The sequence below is a fragment of the Silurus aristotelis genome (assembly GCF_946808225.1).
Source record: "Silurus aristotelis genome assembly, chromosome: 16".
NCBI lineage: Eukaryota > Metazoa > Chordata > Actinopteri > Siluriformes > Siluridae > Silurus > Silurus aristotelis.
In genome coordinates, this window is record NC_139589.1 from 5,200,131 (window position 1) to 5,224,526 (window position 24,396).

The window sequence follows — 24,396 nt, forward strand, 5'->3', positions numbered from 1 at the left end:
GCTGTTAAAGTCCTCACCAAATAAAGTGCATAGTTTGCAGCCTATTGCAAACAGTGCTGACCAGTAAACCTACTGTATATGTTATACAGTACAATGTGCATGCATTTATGTCAACAATCCAGCAGTTATTATGGAAGTAGTACTATATTACAAGTAATGGAAGAGTTACTAGTTACAGGCTTAGTAATGAAAGAGATTTTACACATTTTCATTCAAGAGTTCATTTCATCTACCTTCTCTGAGCTGATCTCTCTGAATTGACATAATGGTTTGTTGAAAAATGGACCATAATAAAATAAACAGAATGTAATATTTGTTCAATTTCCTCATTTCAAACTCACACAGATTGTGTATCATCTGTTCTAGGGTTTATAGACCCAATAAAAAAACCAAAACTTACTCTATGGAAATGTTCTTTTATGCTCCCTGATCTATTCTGGAGTTCTCTTCAACAAGAAATATTTTTCTGCAGCTCAGGATGGTTCCACATGAACCGCCTAAAGATCCATGAGGTTACTGTAAAGGGTTAAACTCAAGATGAATTTGGTCTGTAATATGCACTCAAGTGATAATCAGTAAACAGATGTTAAGCTCAACAATAATGGAACTATAATTAAAGGACATTCGGTGTCACCCAGATGAGGATGGGTTCCTTTTAAGGTTTGTTCCTGGTACCACCTCAGGGAGTTTTTTCCTCACAATCATCGCCACTGGCCAAATTTATCAGGGATACATGTATACGGATTAATTTATAGAGCTAGAACATTTTCACAATCTGTTTAAATTTTTTAAAGCTGCTTTGGCCATGTCCATTGTTAAAAGGGCTAAATTAGTAGTGTTAAATATTTGAGTAAATGTACTTCGTTATGGTACTTAAATAATTTTTTGGCTACTTTCTAGTTTTTCCGAGTATCAAAGATATAAGCAACTTGTACTTATAAGCAACTGGCCGCATTTTCAGTTCAAAAAGAGCTCGAATAAATTTCAAAAACTTCCAGCTTTTGTTCTGATGAATAATATTATTGCCGCTCCCTGAGACTGAGAGGGGCATCAAATTGCAGTCAGCTCTGAATAATTGGTTTTACTTTATCTATAATAATTTACTTTCATTTTATTTGTCCATTAAATACTAATTGTTCTTCTACTTTGTGACATGATACTGTAATTGTATTTGTTATAATAAGACACCCTTTTTGAAATGATTGCTTTACTACTTTGATCTTTGTTTTATTTTGGCAGGTTGAAGAAGCTGTTGTGTTGATGGTTAATGCAGTGTTGAGTTGTACAATTTGATTTTCATTTTAGGAAATAAAACTTTACAAATCAACAGTTTTTGGCTTATTACTAACATGTGTCTTGGTGTTGAGGACGAGTGCATCTTTGAACCTATGTTCAATATGAGTCAAATACTCAAATACTGTTGAAATCAGGTAAATCTTTAGCTCAGGTCATATTGGAATTGGTGACTTTTTACTTGTAATTGAGTCAGTTTTGCAGAAATATATACTTTTATTCAAGTATGATTTTCAGGTACTCTTTACAACCCTGGTTTGAATTGAATTGTTGATTGGAGTAATCTATTAATAATTAGCAGTCATACATAAAAAGATAATGGGTGTTGCTATGATGTCATGTTAGTTGCTTATCTGGACTTTTGTAAGCAAGGATTGTATATAGCGTTCAATATTGTTCAAATGTTGTGACTGTATTTTTTTCGCTCGTTACATCTTTACCGTTAATCATCTCAAGCAACTATGGAATAATTGTTACTTGGTTTCAGTCTTTAGTGACAAGATATGATAGAGTTATGCTTTCAAAGACAATAAGGAGAATTTGAAGGCTGTATAATATACAATTTATTTCCATAAATAAGAAACCAGTCATTGTGCACTACAAACAAAAGACTAATTTTTCATTCACCTTCACAGGACAACTTCAGTAAGTTGACGGAAATTCACACCATCCTTGCGCACACATACACACACACGCACACACACACACACACACACACACACACACACACACACACACACACACATACAAATTTGACATATACTGTTTTATAAGAGCAATGCCTGTAATTATATTTATAAATAAATATGTTTGTCTCCTGTGTAGGACCAATTAATCAACAGAGTTATATACTGGAATGAAGAACACTTGGCATTAAAAAACCCGAAAAAAAACAAAACAAAAAAAACCGAAAAAGGTCATTTAAAGCAGTAATTTTATCAAATAGTAATACCTAAAAAACCCCAACACGTAATTATCACTTGTTTATTTGTAAATATTTCAGTTTTGTGCTTAAAGAAACGAAGCCGAAGTCGACGAAACAAGCACTTACGCACATACAGACATGCTTTAGATTCGAGGATCACGACGGCACGTGTGACAGACTGAAATACGCACAGCACGTTAGCGAACCGACGCACGGCGATGAAACAAGCATGCAAGGAAAGCACAACACCTGTCCTCCTTATACTCGAAGGATTCGTATGCCTGTGATGAGTACGACTATTGTGAACCTGTGTGGCATGTGAGGCCTGGAAACATGCTTTTTTGCGCAAAATAATGTGCATTGCTTTGTGCTTAGTCGGGGAGCTCAATACAAAAGATGGCTTTAGGCTGAAAGACGAAGCAGAACGGAAGATCAGAATATGTCCGATGTTCTTTTTCATCATTGTAATACCAGTCTTGATGCAGTGTATCTATTCCGAGTGTTCTCAACCCCTCTTCATACACCAGTGGTCAGAGACGGCATATCCGCTTAGACTACTTTTTACTGATCTACCTGCTGTTATATCTAATTAGATGAAACTCGTTTCACATCCTGAAGGAAGAAAAGATAGACTCTAGGAATAGACTCCTACTGAACTGCGTCACCAACAAATGTTTGATGAGGTAGCCTGACCGAGACAACTGTTTTACATTTGAAGAAATGAAAGCAGAGATATCCTTTATCACCCTTTTCCATAGTGGCTTACAATGTTCTTATTTACACATCTAAGAAGTTTGGGGGTAAGGGCAATGCTCAAGGGCCTGAAGGTGTCAGGTTGGTGTTGCTGGGACGCAAACAATCAGAAGCCCAAAGTTTTACCCATTGATCTACCACTTCCATGTGTTGAAGGATGAATTCTATTCTAGAAACCTTTTTTTTTTTTTTCCCGCATTTTCAATTTACGGACAAAAGTATTATAGTTAAAAAAATACAAATAAAAAGTTTATATGACTTTTCCAGCCATATTTGGTTCTTGCCCATGCTGTTACTATAAACAAGTGTATATAATGTTGACATTGGATGTGGCATAAATCTGTACTTGCAGATCCAGCACGACAATGTCCCTGTGCACAAAGCGAGCTTCATGAAAATCTGCTTTACCTGGGTTGGAGAGGAAGATCTTGAGTGGCCTGCGATAGAGCTCTGACCTCAACCCTATTGTAGGCCTCCTCACCTCACCTACATCAGTACCCGACTTTACCTAACACCCTTGTGGCTGAATGAGCACAAATCTCCAAAAGCACACTATAAAATCTAGTGGAACATCTTCCCAGAGGAGTGGAAGTTATTATAAGAGCAAATGTGGACTAAAAGTGTTATGGGATGTTCAAAAAGCACAAAACAAACTTATGCTCAGGTATCCACAAACATTTGTCCATAACAGTGTACACAATTAAACATTAAGGTGCCATTAAGCACCAAAAGGTTTGCAGTAAGCAAAAAGAAAGCAATAGAAGAACCATGTTTTCGCCCCCCCGCCAAAAGAAAGGTAGATTCAGTAGATTGTTCTTAAAATAAAAATTATTGTATACCACCTACTTTGTGGTAAGAGTTTGATCACATATGGTTCGAAAAGTGTCCCAATATTTTTGTCTATATAGTGTATACACCACAATAAATGGCAATTTATGGTTATTTTTCAGTGGAAGTATGGAGCAGAAAAAACAAAACAAAACACAAAGAAAGCATCATTTCTGTTTCTGAACAGTCAGTGCTCAAAATTTCACCCCTGTGCCATTCATTATTTTGCTTTGATGAATGTATGATCTTTACGTCATGTCAAAGCAATCATAATATACAGAAATGCCTGGGCAAAAGAAATGGGCCACGCCTTAAAAGGCATACATTAAATTTTATTGGACTAAACAACAAAATCATTGATCAGGAAATGAGCAGGAATTTAACAAATGCACTCCTGAGACTCTGTTGTATCACTGTTTGTTCTTTTACTTTTGCTCCAGCAAACAGAGAAAAATACAGTTTACACTTTATCCTGGTTAATCTCCTGACCAATCATTTGTTGTTAAGACCATTAAAAGCTTTCCATTTTACATTTTAGACTTTATGCGTTTTTTTTTTTTTTTTTTTTTTTTTTTTTTATATTTATATCAAAACTCCCAGTAGTTGAGGGAAAGGAAAAGGCTAGTAACTCCAACTACTTTTCTTTTTGTGGCTCTAAAATGACAAACTGCCTCTTTCAAACTCAAATTTCACTAATTATTTTTTCACTTCTATTTATTAAAAATTTTAAAAACGTACATTTAATGAACCCCTTTGTGACAAGACACAGACACTTGAAAATAAAGATAAATCCCAGCGATCCGGATTAGCGCTTTAGCATGCTGACATCAAACAACATGACTGAAAGACAATAGCTACGTTTACATGTACGATTTTTGCCATTCCGATTAAAATCATTCCGATTGAAAGACTGGGTGAATTGTTTACATGAGACGTTCGCTAATCCGATATGGTGTTTACATGTGCTAAAGCTCTCAATCAAAAACTTTGTGACATGTGCAATTAACCAATGTCCTGTCTTGCTCTTAATCAAAACAACAGCATGCATTTGTGGGCTCTGCTGGAAGGTATGAGGAAAAGACAGACACAGGAAGCTGAGCTTTTTGGTGTCTTGCCATCTCTAAGGAGCATCTCAATACCACCCCTCTATCCTCTGAAAAGCAGAAGCGTGTAGATAGTCCGTAGGATGGACTGGTGGGAGCAGGATGTATTGATGCAATTTAGTGACCTGGAATCGAAACTATACTTTCGCATTTAACGGCGGTCATTCACATTTGTGTGGACTGCTAGAAGGATTTATGGCCCGAGAAGAAGAGACCGTCAGAAATCCAATTCCCTAATTATGCGTGTCGTCGATGTTTTATACAAACTCAGAAGTTGTGCGTGTTGTGGCAAATCAATTCGGTGTTCACAAGAGCAGAGTATAAAGTTTGTGTGCTCTACATCTTCTACAAGAAATCGGTTTAAAGAGTTTACATGGCAGAATTTTTATTTTGTTGGTTTTAGAGAAAGTATTATCCCACCGATTACAAAATTTCATTCGGTTTGGGCTTTTTTATTCCGATTGAGGTGTTTATATGGCGCATTTTCATTTGGAGTGCTTCATGTAATCGTGCCTAATGATGCTGTGAAATGTTGCCCAGCAACAAGAAGCATTAAAACATTTTAATTCCTGATGCATTTCCATTTTTTTGTATTTTTTGCTCGGTATCATGTAAAAAGTCAGGAATTACAAATGCATGTTGTGCTAAAAATGTCAAACAAAGTTTAAGCATTCTGGGTTTTGGAGCTTGCACAGATGATCTGGGTTTTAAAAAATTGAAAAGATAAGCACTTTCTAGAATTCTCTCTCTCTCTCTCTCTCTCTCTCTCTCTCTCTCTCTCTCTCTTGCTTTCATCCTCACTCTAGTTCAGTCTGTCTTGCATCTCTGAAATGATGAAGCTAAAGGTTTAACACTTGGTTTCTTTCAACCCTTTTAATCAGCCTGAAGTAGATGAAAAAAATAACCTGCTCTATTGTGCCTGAAAACATAAAGAACTAGTCTAGTGACTAGCCAAAATTAGCAAAACATCCCAGCTTAAGCAATGAGCGTTATGCGGTGCAAAAATCCTCAATTACATTAGTATGCAATTAGCAATTACATCATACGATTGTAATTCTGAAAACTCATCATTGAGCCGAGATGAGTCACAGGAACTACGCATCCTGGGGTGAGAAAGAAGAAAAAACAACAACAGAGACTGCACCTGAGGCAGAGAAGAAGGCTCCTAGGGTACTGGAACCGTACCAAGTCTCATTACTTAAGAAACAGATGGAAGACACTGATTAGAGCATCGAAAAAAAACAACGATTTGAAATCCAATCCAAAATACATTAAGCAGGCGCATACATCAAAACGAAAAGGCGGTGATGCAATCTGGAAGAACCAGAGCTTTGTTAATCACAAACAGGGCTGGATTAATGGGGTGAAGATTCCAACTCCATGCTGCGAAGATTCAAAGAATCCAGCAACCATATTCCAAATTCATAATGATGCTTGCTATATTTAATACAAGTAGCAACCAACACGGAAGCTATTCACCTTTCAGATAGACCAGAGCAGAGTAGGGTCTTCTTTCTTAAAACAGACTCAGCTCTTGCACTTTAACATTTCTCAGTCATTTTATTGGGGGTGGGGGGGGGGGGTGTCATAGGAAGTTAAAGAGATTTTCGCTAAGGAGTTTGCTGTGTAAATGAATCGTCCACTAAATTGACAAAAGTATTGGGACACCTAACTTCTATCCATGAGTGCTTCTTCTCCAAACTGTTACCACCAAGTTGGAGGCACACAATTCTATAGGACGTATTTGGGTAGCATTGAATTTTCCCTTCACTTGAACTAGAAGACCAAAACCTGTTCCAACATGACAATGCTTTCGAAGATCTATGAAGATTTACTTTAAATGGATTGGATGTGTGTGGAAGATCTTGAGTGGCCTGCTACAGAGCTCTGACCTCTGAACACCTTTGGGATGAACTTGAATGTTGACTGCACCCCATGCCTCCTCACCTCACCTACATTAGTAACTGAATTTATTTGTAGCTGGATGTGCAGAAAGCTCTACAAACACACTAAAATCTAGTGGAACATCTTCCCAGAATAGTGGAGCTTTTTATAACAGCAAATAGGGACTAAGTCTGGAATATTATGTTCAAAAGGCACATACCAATCTGCTGGTCAGGTCTCTACAAACATTTGTCCATCTAATGTAGGTGAACACTATATCAGAACTGTGTTTGTTAAAAATTCCAAATTGTTTTTGTTCATGTTTGCAATGGCACATTCCATGCAATCGTGTGTGAATAGTGCCATAATCGAATGAATGTTAAAATAATTAAAAAATTATTTTGGAATTTTGGTCAACCCAAAAGATGACAGATTATGTATAGAATTTTGACAAACCCTAAAACATTTTACTTTTATTCCTGTCCCTTATCCGTCCACCTAGCCCTGCCCATTCACATTAAACTGCCAGTCTTAATGGTTGTTATATGAAGTCTGGCAAAACTGGGTTACGGTTCATAAAATTACGATCTAAGAATGTTTTAGGTATGAATTCTGGCAGAAAAACAGCTTCACTGTCATGTGCATGTGTTTGCATGTTTCTTTAGTTGGATCAGAGAGCAAACACACCAGTGACCATGCTTGGCATGCTGGTACTAAACACACTGGTGCCACAATGCTTGTCTAAAATACCATCTCTTTCTCTTTCTTTCTCACACACACCCAACCACACACCCACCCACACACACACACACACACCTGAACACATAATATACAGGCAAGGATAATAAATAGCAGTTATTATCTGGTGAATATACATCTATGATAGTTATATCTCTACATAATACAGCATATTTTGCTCTCTTGTGCTGGGTCTTTTTGGTGACCCCTTCTTTTCAGCAAAACTGGTAAACACATTCCATAGGTTTAGTTTCATTTTAGGAATAAATAATAATAATAATAATAATAATAATAATAATAATAATAATAATAATAATAATAATAATAATAATAATAATAATAATAATAATAATGATAAAAATTTCCCAACACTTGCACAAGACGGGCACTTAAAACAGTATAAATAGAGAGTAGGTGGAAGGGTTGGAAGCAGAAGATGCTGGTTTGTGCATGTGGGTCTGTGAGAATCTGCAGGGCAGGCCAAAGAGGAGGCTGGGAAGTCTGAAATGTTCTAAATAGACTCGGAAGCTATTAAGCACTTCTCCACCCCCGGGTCTGTAGCCCGGAAGCAGGATGTGGTGGAAGGTGTAAAATGAATGGCATAAAGAGTAAAATGGAAATCAAGACAGACCCAATATTGGATAAGCTGGACATGAGATTGCTTCGAATCCTATGTAGTGAAGAGTAGAAGGTGCTGGAACACCGCAAGTAGTAAACTGTGAAGCACGCGATGTCTCTGAGTTCCCTCCAGCTATCAAAAAAAATCTCAAGACCCTGCACAAGCACCGAGAATCCACCTCAGTGGGAGCAAGAAGGAACTGGTCCCATTCCAACAACACTAATTATGTGCAATAACAAATGTAAACATCAATTTGAACACTTTATAGATACAGTATGTCACAACAGTAGGGAGAATAATTATGTGGTTGCACAGGAAGGAAATCTCTTTCTTGGTCTCTCTCTCTCTCTTTTTTATTCTTCTTCTCTTTCGCTTTTTTCCTCCCATTTTCATCTCTGTGACTCTTAGAAGCCAGGCACCTGGCAGTAGGTCTCCAGCGAAGCCAGCAAGATGTAGATGAGCCACAGGGTGACGAAGAACAGAACGGTGAGGAGCTTGGCGGTCCGCGGCCCCCCGAGTTCTCCTCCAGAGACGGAGGCCCGACGGCGGTAAAGCAGTGTGAGCACGCAGAACAGCGCCAGTATGGTGAAGAGCGTCACAGAGAAGGCCAGCGAGCCGGGTGGCACATGGAACTGCTGGCCTTTGCTTTGCCAATAGACAGCGGCAATGGTCCACGCCACACCGATGCCCAGGAAGACGTTCACGGCATTGCTGCCCGTCACATTGCCGATGGATGCGTCGGCGTACTGGTCCTGGATGGCAGCCACTTTGCTGGCAAAGGTGTCTGAGAAGCACAAAGAAAATTTTGTTTGTGAAATGGTTTCCCAAAAAGCATGAGCATGACTGGTGTGGTCAGCTGACCATCGAATCTGTTTCAGAAAACTTGATTAACTTAACTCTTTATAATTGATCCTTTGTTTAAAATTTTAATATTACAATTATATTGAAATTCTAATGATGTACATGCGATTTAAATTTTCATATTTAAATGAAGCATTTATACACAAATAATTAAAAATAAAGGTAAACAATAAAATTTGACATCATCAATTGTGATGCCCTTCCCATGCCAATAAGATTACAAATTTGTAGGCTGGAAATAATATTTTTAATATAATAATTAAATATACTTTGTACAGAAAAAAAAGTTATTAAACAAGAATCTAAGATATTTGACCTTGTTGTGACCTATATCCTGTTTAAACCAATTACAAATTAGAATCAGTTTATCTGCAATATACAAAGACAATATAGACTAAAGAAATCCTAAAGTATTCCAGGTGGACATTCTGACAGATGAATATCAACATCCTTCAGATCATATTTTCAACACTGGCATCATGCCTGCAGTGTTACAGAGCATTAAAAGAATTTCACAAAATGATGTATTTGTCAATAAAATCTGACTGCCAAGAGTCCGCTGAAATGTTAATGTTATTCATTATATCTAACTCTTTCTATAAAACTCTTTTTGCTATTAAAATGAAATCTCTCTCAGTATGCAGTATGGACAAGCATTGCTTCCAGTGTGCATGTCACTGTATTGACTGGTGATAAGAAAAATCCCACTGACAAAAAACACTTTGAAAAGAGATGAGAATATCAGACTCTGGAGAAATCCATGAATAATACATCCAAGCATTTGATTTTATCCAATCTCAGAACAAAAAAAAAAAACTGAAGACATCATGGAAGAATGGCAGATAGTTTGAGAGGCACTTTAAAACTTCTTCGTTGTCTATGGTTAGTTGAAGTTTGCTGACAGCACTTAAAACTTATGTCTCCATGCCATGTGAAACAAACACAGATCCATGATATGGCTCTAGGAAAGAGCAACTGACAAAAAACAAAATAAAGTTTGTTGCGAAGCCGTCATATATAGCTCGCTAGCTGGCAAAACATGTGGCTACATTGCAGCTGACAGGAAATCTAATTGCTAACAGACTCAAATAATATCTTTTTTTTTTTACAATGTAAAAACAGAACAAAGCAGCTTATATCTAAATACTAGAAATGAGAAATACCACTTATTTATGTTTTAATCTGATACCAAGGGCTTTCAACACAAGTTTCAATACCAAAACCAGTACTTGTGGAAAGCCATCATCATTAATATTAAGTAGATGGCACTGGACTGAAATTTTTGTTCATTACATGTATTTAAAAAAAATACATACACTATAATGCCAAAAGTTTGCGGACACCTGGTAATTTTTGAGGATCGCATTCCACATTTAGTCCTAATTTGCTCTTATAATTCCCTCCACTCTTCTGGGAAGATGTGTCACAACATTTGGATTGTGTTTGTGGAAATTTTGTGTTTATCAGCCACGAGAGTATTACGAAAGGCAGGTACTGATGTATTTAGATCACTTTGTGTACAGTGGCATTGCCATGCTGGAACAGGTTCAGGTTTCCAAGTTCAAGTGAACGCAAAATTTTATTATAGCGCATCTAAAGACGTCCTGTACAACTGTGTTCCTCCAGCTTTATTGTAATAGTTTGGAGAAGAACCACATATGACAGGAAAGGTCAGTTGTCAGTTGTCATCACACATTTATACAAAAAATCCCACATACAGGTTTTTCTGAAGGAACAAGCAAATGTTGACATTTTCCTCCTTGAACCTGTTTATTTTTTCTCCTGCTTTCGAATAAAAATTCTCTCATCGGTCTCAACATACACTATACAGACAAAATATTGTAGACACCTGACCATCCCATTTCACATATAGTTCCCATTTATTGTTATAATAAGCTCCACACTTCTGGGAAGATGTTCCACTAGATTTTTTCGTGTACTTTTGGAGATTTGCCAAGATTAATTCAGGTTCAAGGGTGTTAGTAAAAACAGGTAACAATGTAGGTGAGATGAGAAGGCCTGGGGTGCAGTCAGCAAAACTAATTCATTTTAAAATGTGTTTAATAGATTTGAAGTGAGAGCTCTTTAGCAAGCCACTCAAGATCTTCAACTCAATTCGATTCATATCATCATAGGGTTTAGTTTGATTGTCCCTTGGTAGTATCTAATTATCACCAACATACAGTTGAGCATCAGTTCAACAGCAAGCAGAACATTTATAGTAATAAATAATGGAAGAAGCTCCTCACTGTAACTCGACACAACACCCGTGGCCTTATTAACATGCAAATATGCAAATAAGGCCACGGGTGTTGTGTCGAGTTTGGGATCGTGATCGTTTATGAAGATATCAATCAGTGTTTGACTCATTGATATCATTCTATTAATAGATTTTAAAATTTGATTATGAGTTGATTAAGCAACTTTTTAACAAAAATTATAACAGGAACAATATAGTTAGAATATATCAAGTCAAGTTTATTTCTGTAACGCTTTTCACAACAGACATTGTCTCACAGCAGCTTTACAGAATGTAACAGTTTCTATCAAAATAAATAAAATATCAATATAATATCAAATATATCCAAGTACTTTGGATACGTAAGTACAATCTGAAGGCAAATACTTTTGTTCTTTTAATCAAGTGAAAGTTTAAAGGGAGCACTTTTATTTTCACTGGAGTCATATTTTACCTACTGTATCTCTATTTTTACTCAAGTACATGGTTTGTGTACTTCGTCCAGCACTTTTGATTAGGCAGACTGTTTCACCTGTCCATGAGCAGTGATGTTAAATCCACATCCATTTTCACCCTCTTTGTAAGGAAGTTTAAGTTTGGTAAAATTTTTTTTTGAGTTTTCAGTATTTCCCTTACCAGATTCCTGTCAGAAACAGACAGGGATGCAGCAAAAGGATGTTGGGGCTAATACCATTATAATGGATAATTGTTAAATAATGTAAGCAAAACAAAGCAGCTTGGTTGATCATTTTGTTTCATTTCACTGCATCAATGATTAGTTCTGCTCTAAAAAAACATTACAATAACTAACATGGTCCTCTGAAGATGTGGGGACAGAGACTGAGGAAGTAACAGAGGAAAGAAAAGAGATAGAAAAAGTTATTTTTTCAGTCCCACAAAAGAATGTACACAGTGACACACACTCACCAGGTACCGATGTCCCGAGGGCAACAAACACCACAGCAGTGACTGAGTCCTTCAGGCCAATAGTGCAGCCGAAGTGAGACGCCAGGTCTCCGGTGACGGCGGTCAACACACCAATAAGCAGGATGGACACAAAGAAGCATGCCCAGCCGTTCCAGTACTCTGTGGGTGGAACGAAGGCGAAAAGAACCTTCCAGAAGACGGTCAGGAAGTGCATGATGTAATCAAAGCAAGAGGGCAAGCGCTCTTCACCACTTTCTTCTTCATCATCATCACCTAGAGGGGCAGCAGCAGAGACGTTTTTTTTATAGCCATCAGCGGGAGAAGTGATATAAGATAAAGGGTTGGAAAGACATGCTGCATTAAAGATGTAAAACTTCAATTAGAACAAATGATATTACACAGCTATTATTATGTAATCTTAGACATAATGTAACGCTATTATTATTTATAAAAAAAAGGTTGTAAATAATTTTTTTTTTTTGCTGTATTCAACTTCAGTAAGGAAACTTCCCCAAATCCTCCACAAATCTCCAAGATGTGTGCATGTTTGTGTTTGCAAACTCATCAGATGTGTCAGCAGATGTCAACCAAATAATGAAGCAGATGTGAACCAAATAATGAAGCAGATGTTTTTCGAAATAAAACCTAAAGCAATTAAACACTGATATATTGAATTCTAGGTGGAGAGAAAGGTGTGTGTGTGTGTGTGTGTGTGTGTGTGTGTGTGTGTGTGTGTGTTTGTGTGTGTGTGTGAGTGTGTGTGTTGAGACAGGTAGAAAAAAAAAAATGTTCTTGCTTAAGATTATGCTCTTAAATCTTATAGGGACAATTTTCCTTGAGGAAAATTTCCTTTAGCTAGGGTAGTAAAATGTGTGTGTGTGTGTGTGTGTGTGTGTGTATGTGTGTGTGTGTGTGTGTGTGTGTGTGTGTGTGTGTGTGTGTGTGTGTGTGTGTGTGTGTGTGAGCGACACTTACCTGCACTGACAGTGACAGCACTGACAAACTGTTCTCGCCAGCTACTGCTGCCCACTACCAATGCAAGGTTGGTCTTCTTTATCAGCTTATCCACTGTGTTCTGAAACACACATATACACACACACACACACACACACACACACACACACACACACACACACACACAGTGTAAAAGATGAAATAAACCTTTTAGTTACTCTACGCCTAGAGAAACCATGGTCAAACTCATATTGCGACAGTGTTGCAGGACATCAGAAAAAACTCATTCTATTAATTTGATCTGCTGCCACTGATCTGCTGTTGTCATTGTGTAATCTTGTGGAGTAATCTGTATCCTTATCTTACATCTCTCCTAAATCTCATGAGCTTTTCCAGGGGACAAATGAGAATCAATCCCAGCATCAAGAAAAAAAAAGGTTTGGACAAAAAAAACAAACAAAAACAAATCTAGTGTGACCCAGGAAATCCAGAGACACTGGAAACTTTAATATTTTGATCACATGGTTTGAAGTCATCATAAACATACTTTCAGATGAACCCCAATTTATAACCCATTAGTGGTATTGAGCATTGGCAACACGTGGCCCAAATTTGGCCAGAATGTTTTTTTACCACACGGTTTTATGGACTGCCATGGACATGAACCATGGACAGAAAAAGATACGGTTGAATAATAATTTATAGCAATATAGGCATTTATAGCCTTTGCACCTTCTGTGCTTGCCCCCCTAAAAAGATAATGCAAACACTGATCTTAGAGGGAGGAAGTGAAATATATCTATCAAAGCATTTCCTCAGCAGAATCTTGGCTCAGTTGCATGATGTTAACGTGATTGTTGAAGTTCTGGAAGCTAATCTGGACACACTAAAGGACTAAAGTGCTGCTGCATTGAGGTATTTGGGCAAAGATGAATAAAAAGCTAAATTCAACTGTTACTACTTTCAGCAGACAGAAATTCTGCTTTCTGGGTCATGTTTACCAATGTAAAAATGGAACATGATGATAAAATGCCTGAAAAAGTCAATACAAGATAAATCTCTTGAAAGTCACGTGTTAGTTATGATTAATGTGTATTAATAAGTAATGTGTTGATTTTTCTTATTGAGGGGTAGCTTTAGGTGTAGCCTTAACAATGAATAGAAGACAATTAATATAAAGGGTGAAATCTATGGTTATGCATACTGATATTATCCTATAGACAATTTAGCATTTTTAGGGGTTACCTTGAATTCATAGGACTCCTCAATCACCACTTCCAGCTTGGTGTGCTCTCCCAGACTCGGGCAGCCCATCTTAGCCACCTCTTCCTCCTCGATCCCTACTACTGGCTTGTTATCATTGGAATCTCCTGTTGGCAAAAGCACAAGTTCTGTAGATCTAAAAACAATGTACATTTTAGTTTAAAGGGACGGACACTAAGCTTTAAGGCGAGGCTTGAAGGATTGTCTCATTGTATATTTATTTTAAATAAATTCCTTGTCAAAGCACAAAACGTATTAGAGTGAAGATTATGGTAATCAAGCACCATTCTTATTATACACCTTGCCATTGTCTACACTTTTTAATAATCTTTTTTATAAATATATAAATATATAACCTAAACATGTCTGCATTGCTCAGATAAGACCCGGATAGCTTCTAGGACTGTGTTCCAAAAAACCCTATTTATTCTAATTTATGTTCACTGAGCAAAGAAGCCAGTGATCTGCCAAGTCACATTATTATTAATTTTATTGGAAAAGCCATAAACACTATGTGGAGCCCAGGACCTAAGACTGTTACATAATGTCTGCATTTCCAAAACACTTTATATTTGTACTGTGGTCTTGACTCAAATGGATTTTTCTGGTAAAAACTTTACGATAAACTCCAAAAGCTCCTTAACTAATGATTTCATAATAAAGATTAAATAAGTTCAATGATGCTCAACACATCAGGAAACATTGTTAGTAATGGTAGCTACATATTTTTCATAGCAACATTATTAAAAGTCATTGATTCTATTGATATTTCAGACCAGGGGACCCCAAACTTTGTCCCCAACAATATGGCTCTCTTAACAATTGCAGAGACATATTTTAAAAATGTAATTTTAAATATATGATTTACTCATATCATATCTGTATTTGATAATAAATGATGGCTTTCAAATTTCCCTTAGTTAATAATAGAGGTACAAATAGATTGTTGGAACTATTGGCTATCGGCAAACATCCATGCACATAATTTTCCCAACCTCCGTGCTACTGTCATTACAAGAGAAACATTTAGAGGTGAATCACTGATGCCACATGCAGTGTGGTTTTTTTTTTTACATGTTTGCTATGTCATCCACAAATGCAGGTTAAATCTTTATCATGCAAAATAGAATGAATGCGTGATCATGATCCAGAAATGTCACCACCCTCTCTGGGCCAAAGCTCTTTTAAAATGTACTGACACGATGTAAAAAACTGTTCTGTGGTCAGAACAATCGAAATTTGAATTTCTTTTTGAAAAACCATGGACACCACGTCTTCCAGACTAAAGAGGATAAGGACTATCTGGCTTGGTTTTTTTTTTGGTTTTTTTTAATTGTGAATAATAAATGTATTAATGATCATTGCATTCTGTTTTTATATATATTTTGCACATTGTCCCAATTTTTTTGGAATTGAGATTTGATCCCTATTGGGGAGATAGTAGCTTAATAGTTAAGGCATTGGCTCAGAATGTCATGAGTACAAATCCCTGCCACTCATGAGCTCTTTACTCCATAGCTGCTCAATTGTATGAATAAGATCAACATGTCACTAAGGGTGTCTGTCAAATGCCATTAATGTAAATGTATTGCAGTGGACAGTTGTATTTTATAATTCTTTTTTTGGAAACTCACATTTTCTATTTTTTAATTTTTATTTTATGTTTTTTCCATTGATAGTTTAAGTTTTCGTGATAAACTAAACTAAAACTTTTGTTAACGTTAATAACTTTGGCATGCTTGTTCCTTTTACCCCACATATTACCACCCTACCACTACCACCCCATCTTCCATAACTCAAATGTTCGCATATAGCTGCTGTAATTATCACTTTGTAAAAATTCCCATAAATCATTAAATACATTCTACTTTTAGAACCAAACACCCCCCCCCCCCGCGCAATTAAATTATTTTCAACAAATAGGTTCAAACCCAATTTCCCTGCACATGCTATAGCAAGTAATAACAGAGAAATAAATCTAGGTTTTCAAATTAAATCTTATATGACAGTAGGAACCGTGTTAATAGGATCCTACAACAGCTTGGTGAATTCAGTGGCAAAGAGCATTTAATTAGAGCAGTATAATTAATATGGAGCAATGGCCTGGAGATAATGATCCAACAAGGCCATGTGTTCTGAGACCAGTGATTACCCTTATTGTTGGGACTCTTATTCAGTGACTTTCCTGCACTAAATATTTATCAATCCATAAATTCTCATATTTCATATCTTCACAGAAAAGACTGTGTAAATAAATATACTTCATTTTAAAGTTTGTATTACTAAATTACTTTTCAGTGCTCATAATGTTAAATTGCCCCAATACACTTAAAATCTGGGGTGGGGGCATTTTATCATCTGACATATGTGGAACAGAAGAAATTATACCCAGACTCTTCTTCATATAATTCTATGTACTGATTCCACACAAATAAAAACAATTTAAATAGATCAAAAATAAACCCTCCATAAGACTTTTGAAAACAGAAAATCAGATGATGAAGCTGGCAAAACTCTAGACGTATGTATCTGTCTGTCTATTCTAACCATCACAGACTGGAGGGTTTTGCCCTGCTAGTGCATTTTGGGCATTTTTGGTGCATTGGTGCATTTTTCCTCACCGTGCTTCTGCCCGATTTCCAGCAGAATGGGTTCTCCCAGTTGAATGGTGAAGGTCTTGTTCTTCTCGTACTCCTCATCATCAATAATCTTCACCTCAAGTATCTTCCTGTAAAAAGAGAGAAAGAGAGAGAGGGTGTTATTAATAACTAAAGGGGTAGTGAGAAATCACGTTCAGAGAAGGTTTTTTTTTTCTATGTGATAAAATTAGTGTTGGATCGAATTATTGAAGATTATCAGACATCTTTACACCACATGTCTTTACTTGCATTACCTACATAATATCTACATGCTGTTGATTTCTCTTCAGGTGTGTTAATTGGATGTTCAATATGATTTGCTGCCAAATATGTCTAGGTATTTTAAAGGAATCTATATAGTAAACAGCCAGCTGAAGTTTTATATTATTGTTTAAATAAATTGCAACTAGCAGCCTGGTGATGCAGAAGGTAACATGGCTGACACACAGCTTTTGGGTTCATGTTTAGATCCGAAGCTTCGGGTTAATGTCTGCTATCTCAGTGTTTGTGTGGATTTTATTTAGGTTCTCTTGTTTCATTCCACTGTCCAGAAACCTGCAATTTTAAAAGTTTAAAAGTTTTCTAGCTGCATATTTGTTCTTTCAGGTGGTACCTATTAACCTGCTCAAGTATAGCATGTAACTGTATATAACAATAACTCTTTCGCAGTTACATTACTACTCTGTCTAAATCACATTAGCCTGTGCACAAGCTGACAGACGGTCACTCTCATCCACAGCAGGTGTACCTGGTAGGAGGTAAAGTCCAGAACTGATATTACACTATTACACCCTTACACTATGACAAGCCCAGATAACAGTGCCGGCTCTACAGGAATCTAGACTCGGTCTTTTCCCAGGTCAGGAAATATAACTCACTCTATGAGAGCATTGTATTCAGCATTATTTGCTTTGCACATTTTATATAAATTCCATCACCCAAAGACCCACTGTTATCTTCAATTTATCTGCAACATCACACCTTTGTTGTCACCTACAGCAGTAGTCCCTATTCTTTTTTATTTCAACACGGACCAGGTTCATGCAAGCCAATTTTGCCACAGAATGAACATAACTAAACAGAATAACGTGCATATTATATTACTATTAATTACATATACAATGTAATTCAACACACCATACTGCAGAATCAGTGGGAGCGCTGAGCCACATAATTTATATATATATATATATATATATATATATATATATATATATATATATATATATATATATATATATATATATATATATATATATATATATATATATATATATATATCAATTGTCATGCTGGAAATAGTTTGGGTTTTGAAAGGGGAAGATTCAATGCTGCTGCATCTAAATACATCCTGCACAAACTTTGTAGTAAGATATCCAAGCCTTGCTCATTGTTTTATTACTGTCAAAAACAACAAAAGATAGTTTTGGAAAATAAAAATTTCTACAGTACAACCATCTCTTGGACAAGCTTCAGCATAGTTACAAGTCCAGGCATTTAGCCAAATCCATCTTCTTGGCAGTCTTGGGAAGAATTTTTTTAGTCCTCATTCTCCTTCTCTGTCACCTTCATCAGGAAGCGTGTTTACACAGAAAAGGTGTATAATTAATTGATTCTTTCATCTTTAACAACTCTTTTATAACAGTCAGGGTGGATTCAGAATATATCCAGAGAGCATTAAGCATTAGGTGGGAATACACCCTGGATTGGTGCTCCAGCACACACAATCATTTACAACTAGGGGCAATTTAGCACAGCCTTTACACCTTCTGGCATGTTTTTGGAGAGTGGGAGGAAGCAGGATAGCTAGATGAAGCCTGGGCAATCACTGAAGACCATAAACAGAAATGCCACAAACTGGAGAGAAGGATAAGATGGAATAAAAGAAGGAAAAGATGAAGTGAATAGTGCTACGTTCACCACGGTGCTGTACGAAGTCAACTGGATGTGCTTTCCTACTACTGGTTGCCATAGTAACTTTTATCAGTGGGTGGCACAACTCGCATTCCATGTTTGACAACAAATTTGTTTTCTTGCAGCCAAAATGAAACATTCTGGCGGGAAAGCGTCTGCGTAAAAAAAAATTGCCAGCGCAGAATATGAGCTCTATTACCGATCATGTGCTCTCTTCATGCCCATTGGTGATGTCTGTACCAAGTCACTTTATTATTTCAGAAAGCACACATCCAATCTCACATCTAGCCAAACGATCGCTGCTGCTCATGTCAAAGAGAAATTCCAAATCTTATTGTAAATGAATAGACTATGGCCACTTTGTTGCTGCAAGTTACTGTATGTGTAAACATATGAGCCTAAAAAAGAAAGAAAGGGATAAACAAACAAACAAACAAAAGATTGAAGGAAAGATGGAAGGAAAGAAGGATAGAAGGGGGAAAACATTAAAGGAAGAAGGAAATGATAAAGGAAGGAAGGAAGGAAGGAAGGAAGGAAGGAAGGAAGGAAATGGAAGGAAATGGAAAGGAAGGAAGAAAAGGAAGGAAATGGAAAAGCAAAGAAAGAAAGAAAGAAAGAAAGAAAGAAAGAAAGAAAGAAAGAAAGAAAGAAAGAAAGAAAGAAAGAAAGAAAGAAAGAAAGAAAGAAAGAAAAAGAAAGAAAGAAAGAAAGAAAGAAAGGAAGGAAGGACGAAAGAAAGAAAGAAAGAAAGAAAGAAAGAAAGAAAGAAAGAAAGAAAGAAAGAAAGAAAGAAAGAAAGGAAGAAAGAAAGAAAGAAAGAAAGAAAGAAAGAAAGAAAGAAAGAAAGAAAGAAAGAAAGAAAGGAAAGAAAGAAAGGAAAGAAAGGAAAGAAGGAAGGAATTTAGAGTAGCAGAGAAAGAGAAAAGGAAGAAAAAAGGAAGGAAGGAGAGAAGAAAGGGAGGAAGGATGGAAGATGTGATAAAGCAGAAAATGGAAATGGAAAGGAAGAAGGTAGGAAAAAAAGATGGAAAGGAATACAGAAGAGATGAAGATGGTACAAAGAAACAGGAAGAAGAAACATTTATGCAAAAGATTCGAGCAGTTACTCCCAGAGGAACAAAATACTTTAATTTTTAATCTTTTAATTGGACTTATTTGTAATCATAGTCTTGAATCCAAAACATTTCAGTAGCAATAATAAAAATCTGATGGAAGATCTACACACAATCTGCTGTACACAACCGAGCGAGAGAAAGGAGGCGAAATAAAGAGGCAATGACCACGAGACTCTGCTCAACTGTGGAAGTAGTTAATGCAGCACATTTTCCCAACATTGACATTAGGCTGAATTTCCCGAGCTGATGCTTGGCCCTGGGTAATTTTCTAGTGCATTAACACCAGAAAGGTAAAGCAGGTACAGACTAATTACAGTCTCCTTATTAAAGTCCATTAGCACAATTGCATCAGCATGGTCAGGAGAACAGACCATGTCTGTCTGCAAACTTCATTTCAGCCTACATGATCTAATGAGAAACAAGCATGAATTCACACGTTTCACGGTCATGTGCAATGATTTGTTTTTAGACAAAACCTTTCTCTAATCTTTTCACATGATTTGTTTCAGGTGAATTACAACAACATTCTGATTTTGTATGACTTTTGGTGCAGTCCATGATCTGAGGATGATCCTTTGTTGTTCTATGAAAGTATGCAGTTTGGATTACATCGCTAAATTGAGCAGCATCAAAAAGCACACTTTTAGGCCAAAAGTATGCAGACACCCGACCCTCAGAGCAATATGTGAACCAAAGATTGACAAATGCAATTGTTCAGAATGTCATTGTTGTTTCCTTAATATTTCTTTCACTGGAACTAACTGGCTAATCCTGACCTATTGCATGAAAGATCCTAACCATGTAGACATAGTTTACCAAATTTAATGTTAAAGAAATTACCCCCAAGTCTCCTGCACTTAGACAGAGCCCTGACCTGAATCCCACTGAACACACATGAGATGAACTGAAACGACAGCTATGAACCAGACCTCTGCACTCGCCATGAATACCTGTCCCCTCTAATGCTCTTGTGACTGAATGAGTACAAATCCCCAAAGCCATGGTCCATGTTCTAGTGGAAAGCCCAAAGTAATAGAGCCTGAAATAGCAGTAACATGGGAATAAGTTCATATTATTAGCCATGGTTTTGGAAAGGGATATTCATATTAGAGGTGTCCACATACTTCTGGCCAAATAGTGTACAAGTAGAAAGGTAATGTTATTGATCAAGCCTGTCATGTACATTACACTAACAATGTAATTTGGAAATGTTATTGAACAGCCTACGTATTGATGAGGTTACTCTAGAGGTTTAATCTCAATCGTGAAGATGGATTTGGAATGTAATTGTTATAAACAGTCTGCTCAAGAGTCCATCAATGAATAGGTGAGAACCTCAACAATGACAAAACTATAATAAATGGACATTCAGGGTAACCGAAATGAGGATGAGGTTCCCTTTTAAATCTGGTTCCTTACAACATTTCTTCTTCATATTATCCCATTTTTTTTTTTGCTTACTAAGTTTGCCACTGGGGGTTCCCTGGTGGTCTAGTGGTTAGGATGCGGCGCTCTCACCACTGCGGCCTGGCTCATGCAACCTAAAAAAGAGTGCACTGGCTCGTGCAAACTAAATGGCTGGGTTCGATTCCCGATCAGGGCACCAAACCCAGCCATTTAGGTTGCACGAGCCAGTGCACTCTTAGTGGCATTCCCAAGCCCAGATAAATGAGGAGGGTTGCGTTAGGAAGGGCATCCAGCGTTAAAACACGTGCCAAATCGAACATGCGGACCACGAATATGGATGATCCACTGTGGCGACCCCTAGTGGGAGAAGCCGAAAGGAAGTTACCAAGTTCGCCACTGGCACTAGGGATAAACTTTTAGAAACAAATTTTTGATGTTAAGATTCATTATTTATATATATATATTTTATGGTTTGTATTTCAACTAATTTGAACATCTAGTAAAATCCAAAAAGTCTTTGCGTGATTGCTAATAGATATGATTCTATTTTACATTTACATTGATAGCATTTGCAAGATGTCTTCATCCTAAACTACTAATCTTTAAATTGATTTATCACATTTATTTGAAACACTATTCGCACAAGTAAAAATAAGTCAAAAAAGGCTTCTTTAAAAACAGAATGGGTTTTATTGCCAATAGAGCTCCCACACACAAGGGATTTGCTTGGTGACAGATGTTTCTAGATACAATAATATATATTGTAAGAATATAACATTAGAATGAAATAAAGATTTATACACAATTTACAGTCAGGAAAATATATGCAGGATTTATAGATGTTTATAAACTGATATGTGCAAATGCAGAGTAGTGTTTTGAAATCGCCGTGTTGGCAATGTAATACAGTGAGGAAAATAAGTATTTGAACACCCTGCTATTTTGCAAGTTCTCCCACTTAGAAATCATGGAGGGGTCTGAAATTGTCATCGTAGGTGCATGTCCACTGTGCGAGACATAATCTAAAAAAAAAAAAATCCAGAAATCACAATGTATGATTTTTTAAACTATTTATTTGTATGATACAGCTGCAAATAAGTATTTGAACACCTGAGAAAGTCAATGTTAATATTTGTTTGTTTGCAATTACAGAGGTCAAACGTTTCCTGTAGTTTTTCACCAGGTTTGCACACACTGCAGGATTGATTTTGGCCCACTCCTCCACACAGATCTTCTCTAGATCAGTCAGGTTTCTGGCCTGTCGCTGAGAAACACGGAGTTTGAGCTCCCTCCAAAGATTCTCTATTGGGTTTAGGTCTGGAGACTGGCTAGGCAATGCAAGAACCTTGATATGCTTCTTACAGAGCCACTCCTTGGTTATCCTGGCTGTGTGCTTCAGGTCATTGTCATGTTGGAAGACCCAGCCTCGACCCATCTTCAATGCTCTAACTGAGGGAAGGAGGTTGTTCCCCAAAATCTCGCAATACATGGCCCCGGTCATCCTCTCCTTAATACAGTGCAGTCGCCCTGTCCCATGTGCAGAAAAACACCCCCAAAACATGATGCTACCACCCCCATGCTTCACAGTAGGGATGGTGTTCTTTGGATGGTACTCATCATTCTTTATTCCTCCAAACACGTTTAGTGGAATTATGACCCGAAAGTTCTATTTTGGTCTCATCTGACCACTTGACTTTCTCCCATGACTTCTCTGGATCATCCAAATAGTCATTGGCAAACTTAAGACGTGCCTGGACATGTGCTGGTTTAAGCAGGGGAACCTTCCGTGCCATGCATGATTTTAAACCATGACGTCTTAGTGTATTACCAACAGTAACCTTGGAAACGGTGGTCCCAGCTCTTTTCAGGTCATTGACCAGCTCCTCCCGTGTAGTTCTGGGCTGATTTCTCACCTTCCTTAGGATCATTGAGACCCCACAAGGTGAGATCTTGCATGGAGCCCCAGTCCGAGGGAGATTGACAGTCATGTTTAGCTTCTTCCATTTTCTAATGATTGCTCCAACAGTGGACCTTTTTTCACCAAGCTGCTTGGCAATTTCCCTGTAGCCCTTTCCAGCCTTGTGGAGGTGTACAATTTTGTCTCTAGTGTCTTTGGACAGCTCTTTGGTCTTGGCCATGTTAGTAGTTGGATTACATGTTACTGGTTGTATGGGGTGGACAGGTGTCTTTATGCAGCTAACGACCTCAAACAGGTGCATCTAATTTAGGATAATAAATGTAGTGGAGGTGGACATTTTAAAGGCAGACTAACAGGTCTTTGAGGGTCAGAATTCTAGCTGATAGACAGGTGTTCAAATACTTATTTGCAGCTGTATCATACAAATAAATAGTTTAAAAATCAGATAGTGTGATTTCTGGATTTTATTTTTTAGATAATGTCTCTCACAGTGGACATGCACCTACGATGACAATTTCAGACCCCTCCATGATTTCTAAGTGGGAGAACTTGCAAAATAGCAGGGTGTTCAAATACTTATTTTCCTCACTGTAAATAGGGAAAAAAATTAATATATCTTGGACATACTGCATATGTTTTCATATTGTATTGTATTTTCTAAATGTATTTATATTGCTGTCTTTCACAAGGAGTACAAACACGATCACCTCCACGAAGCTGCTTTCTCATATCCATGTGCAATATGTTTCTTTAAGCAGCTGGACAATTACTGCAAAACATTTACATTTATAGCAATTGGCAGACATCCTTATCCAGAGCGACTTACGTTTTCCACACAACTGAGCAGCTTTGGGGTTAAGAGCATTGCTCAGGGGAACAAGAGCGGCTTCATGGTGTGTCTTGGATTTTAACTCACAACAACTGAATCCAAACACCAATGTCTTAACCACTAAGCACTGCACTATAATTATTAATCTTAGTCTCTTATGTGTAAATGTGGACTGTTGGTTTGCTTT

General features: G+C 37.1%; 1 protein-coding gene across 4 annotated transcripts in view; it reads right to left on the bottom strand.

Moving 5' to 3' along the window:
* Nucleotides 1-1,840: 1,840 nt before the first annotated feature.
* slc8a4a (solute carrier family 8 member 4a) overlaps nt 1,841-24,396 on the bottom strand; it is a 93,069-nt gene continuing 70,513 nt past the window's right edge. For all 4 annotated transcript variants that reach the window (XM_083564524.1, XM_083564521.1, XM_083564523.1 and 1 more), the window contains 5 exons: nt 17,009-17,115; nt 14,370-14,494; nt 13,146-13,245; nt 12,171-12,443; nt 1,841-8,927 (listed from right to left, as the gene is read on the bottom strand). In XM_083564524.1, the coding sequence (XP_083420650.1) occupies nt 8,548-8,927; nt 12,171-12,443; nt 13,146-13,245; nt 14,370-14,494; nt 17,009-17,115 (985 nt within the window). In that variant the 3' untranslated portion in view covers nt 1,841-8,547. The remainder of the gene's footprint in view (nt 8,928-12,170; nt 12,444-13,145; nt 13,246-14,369; nt 14,495-17,008; nt 17,116-24,396) is intronic.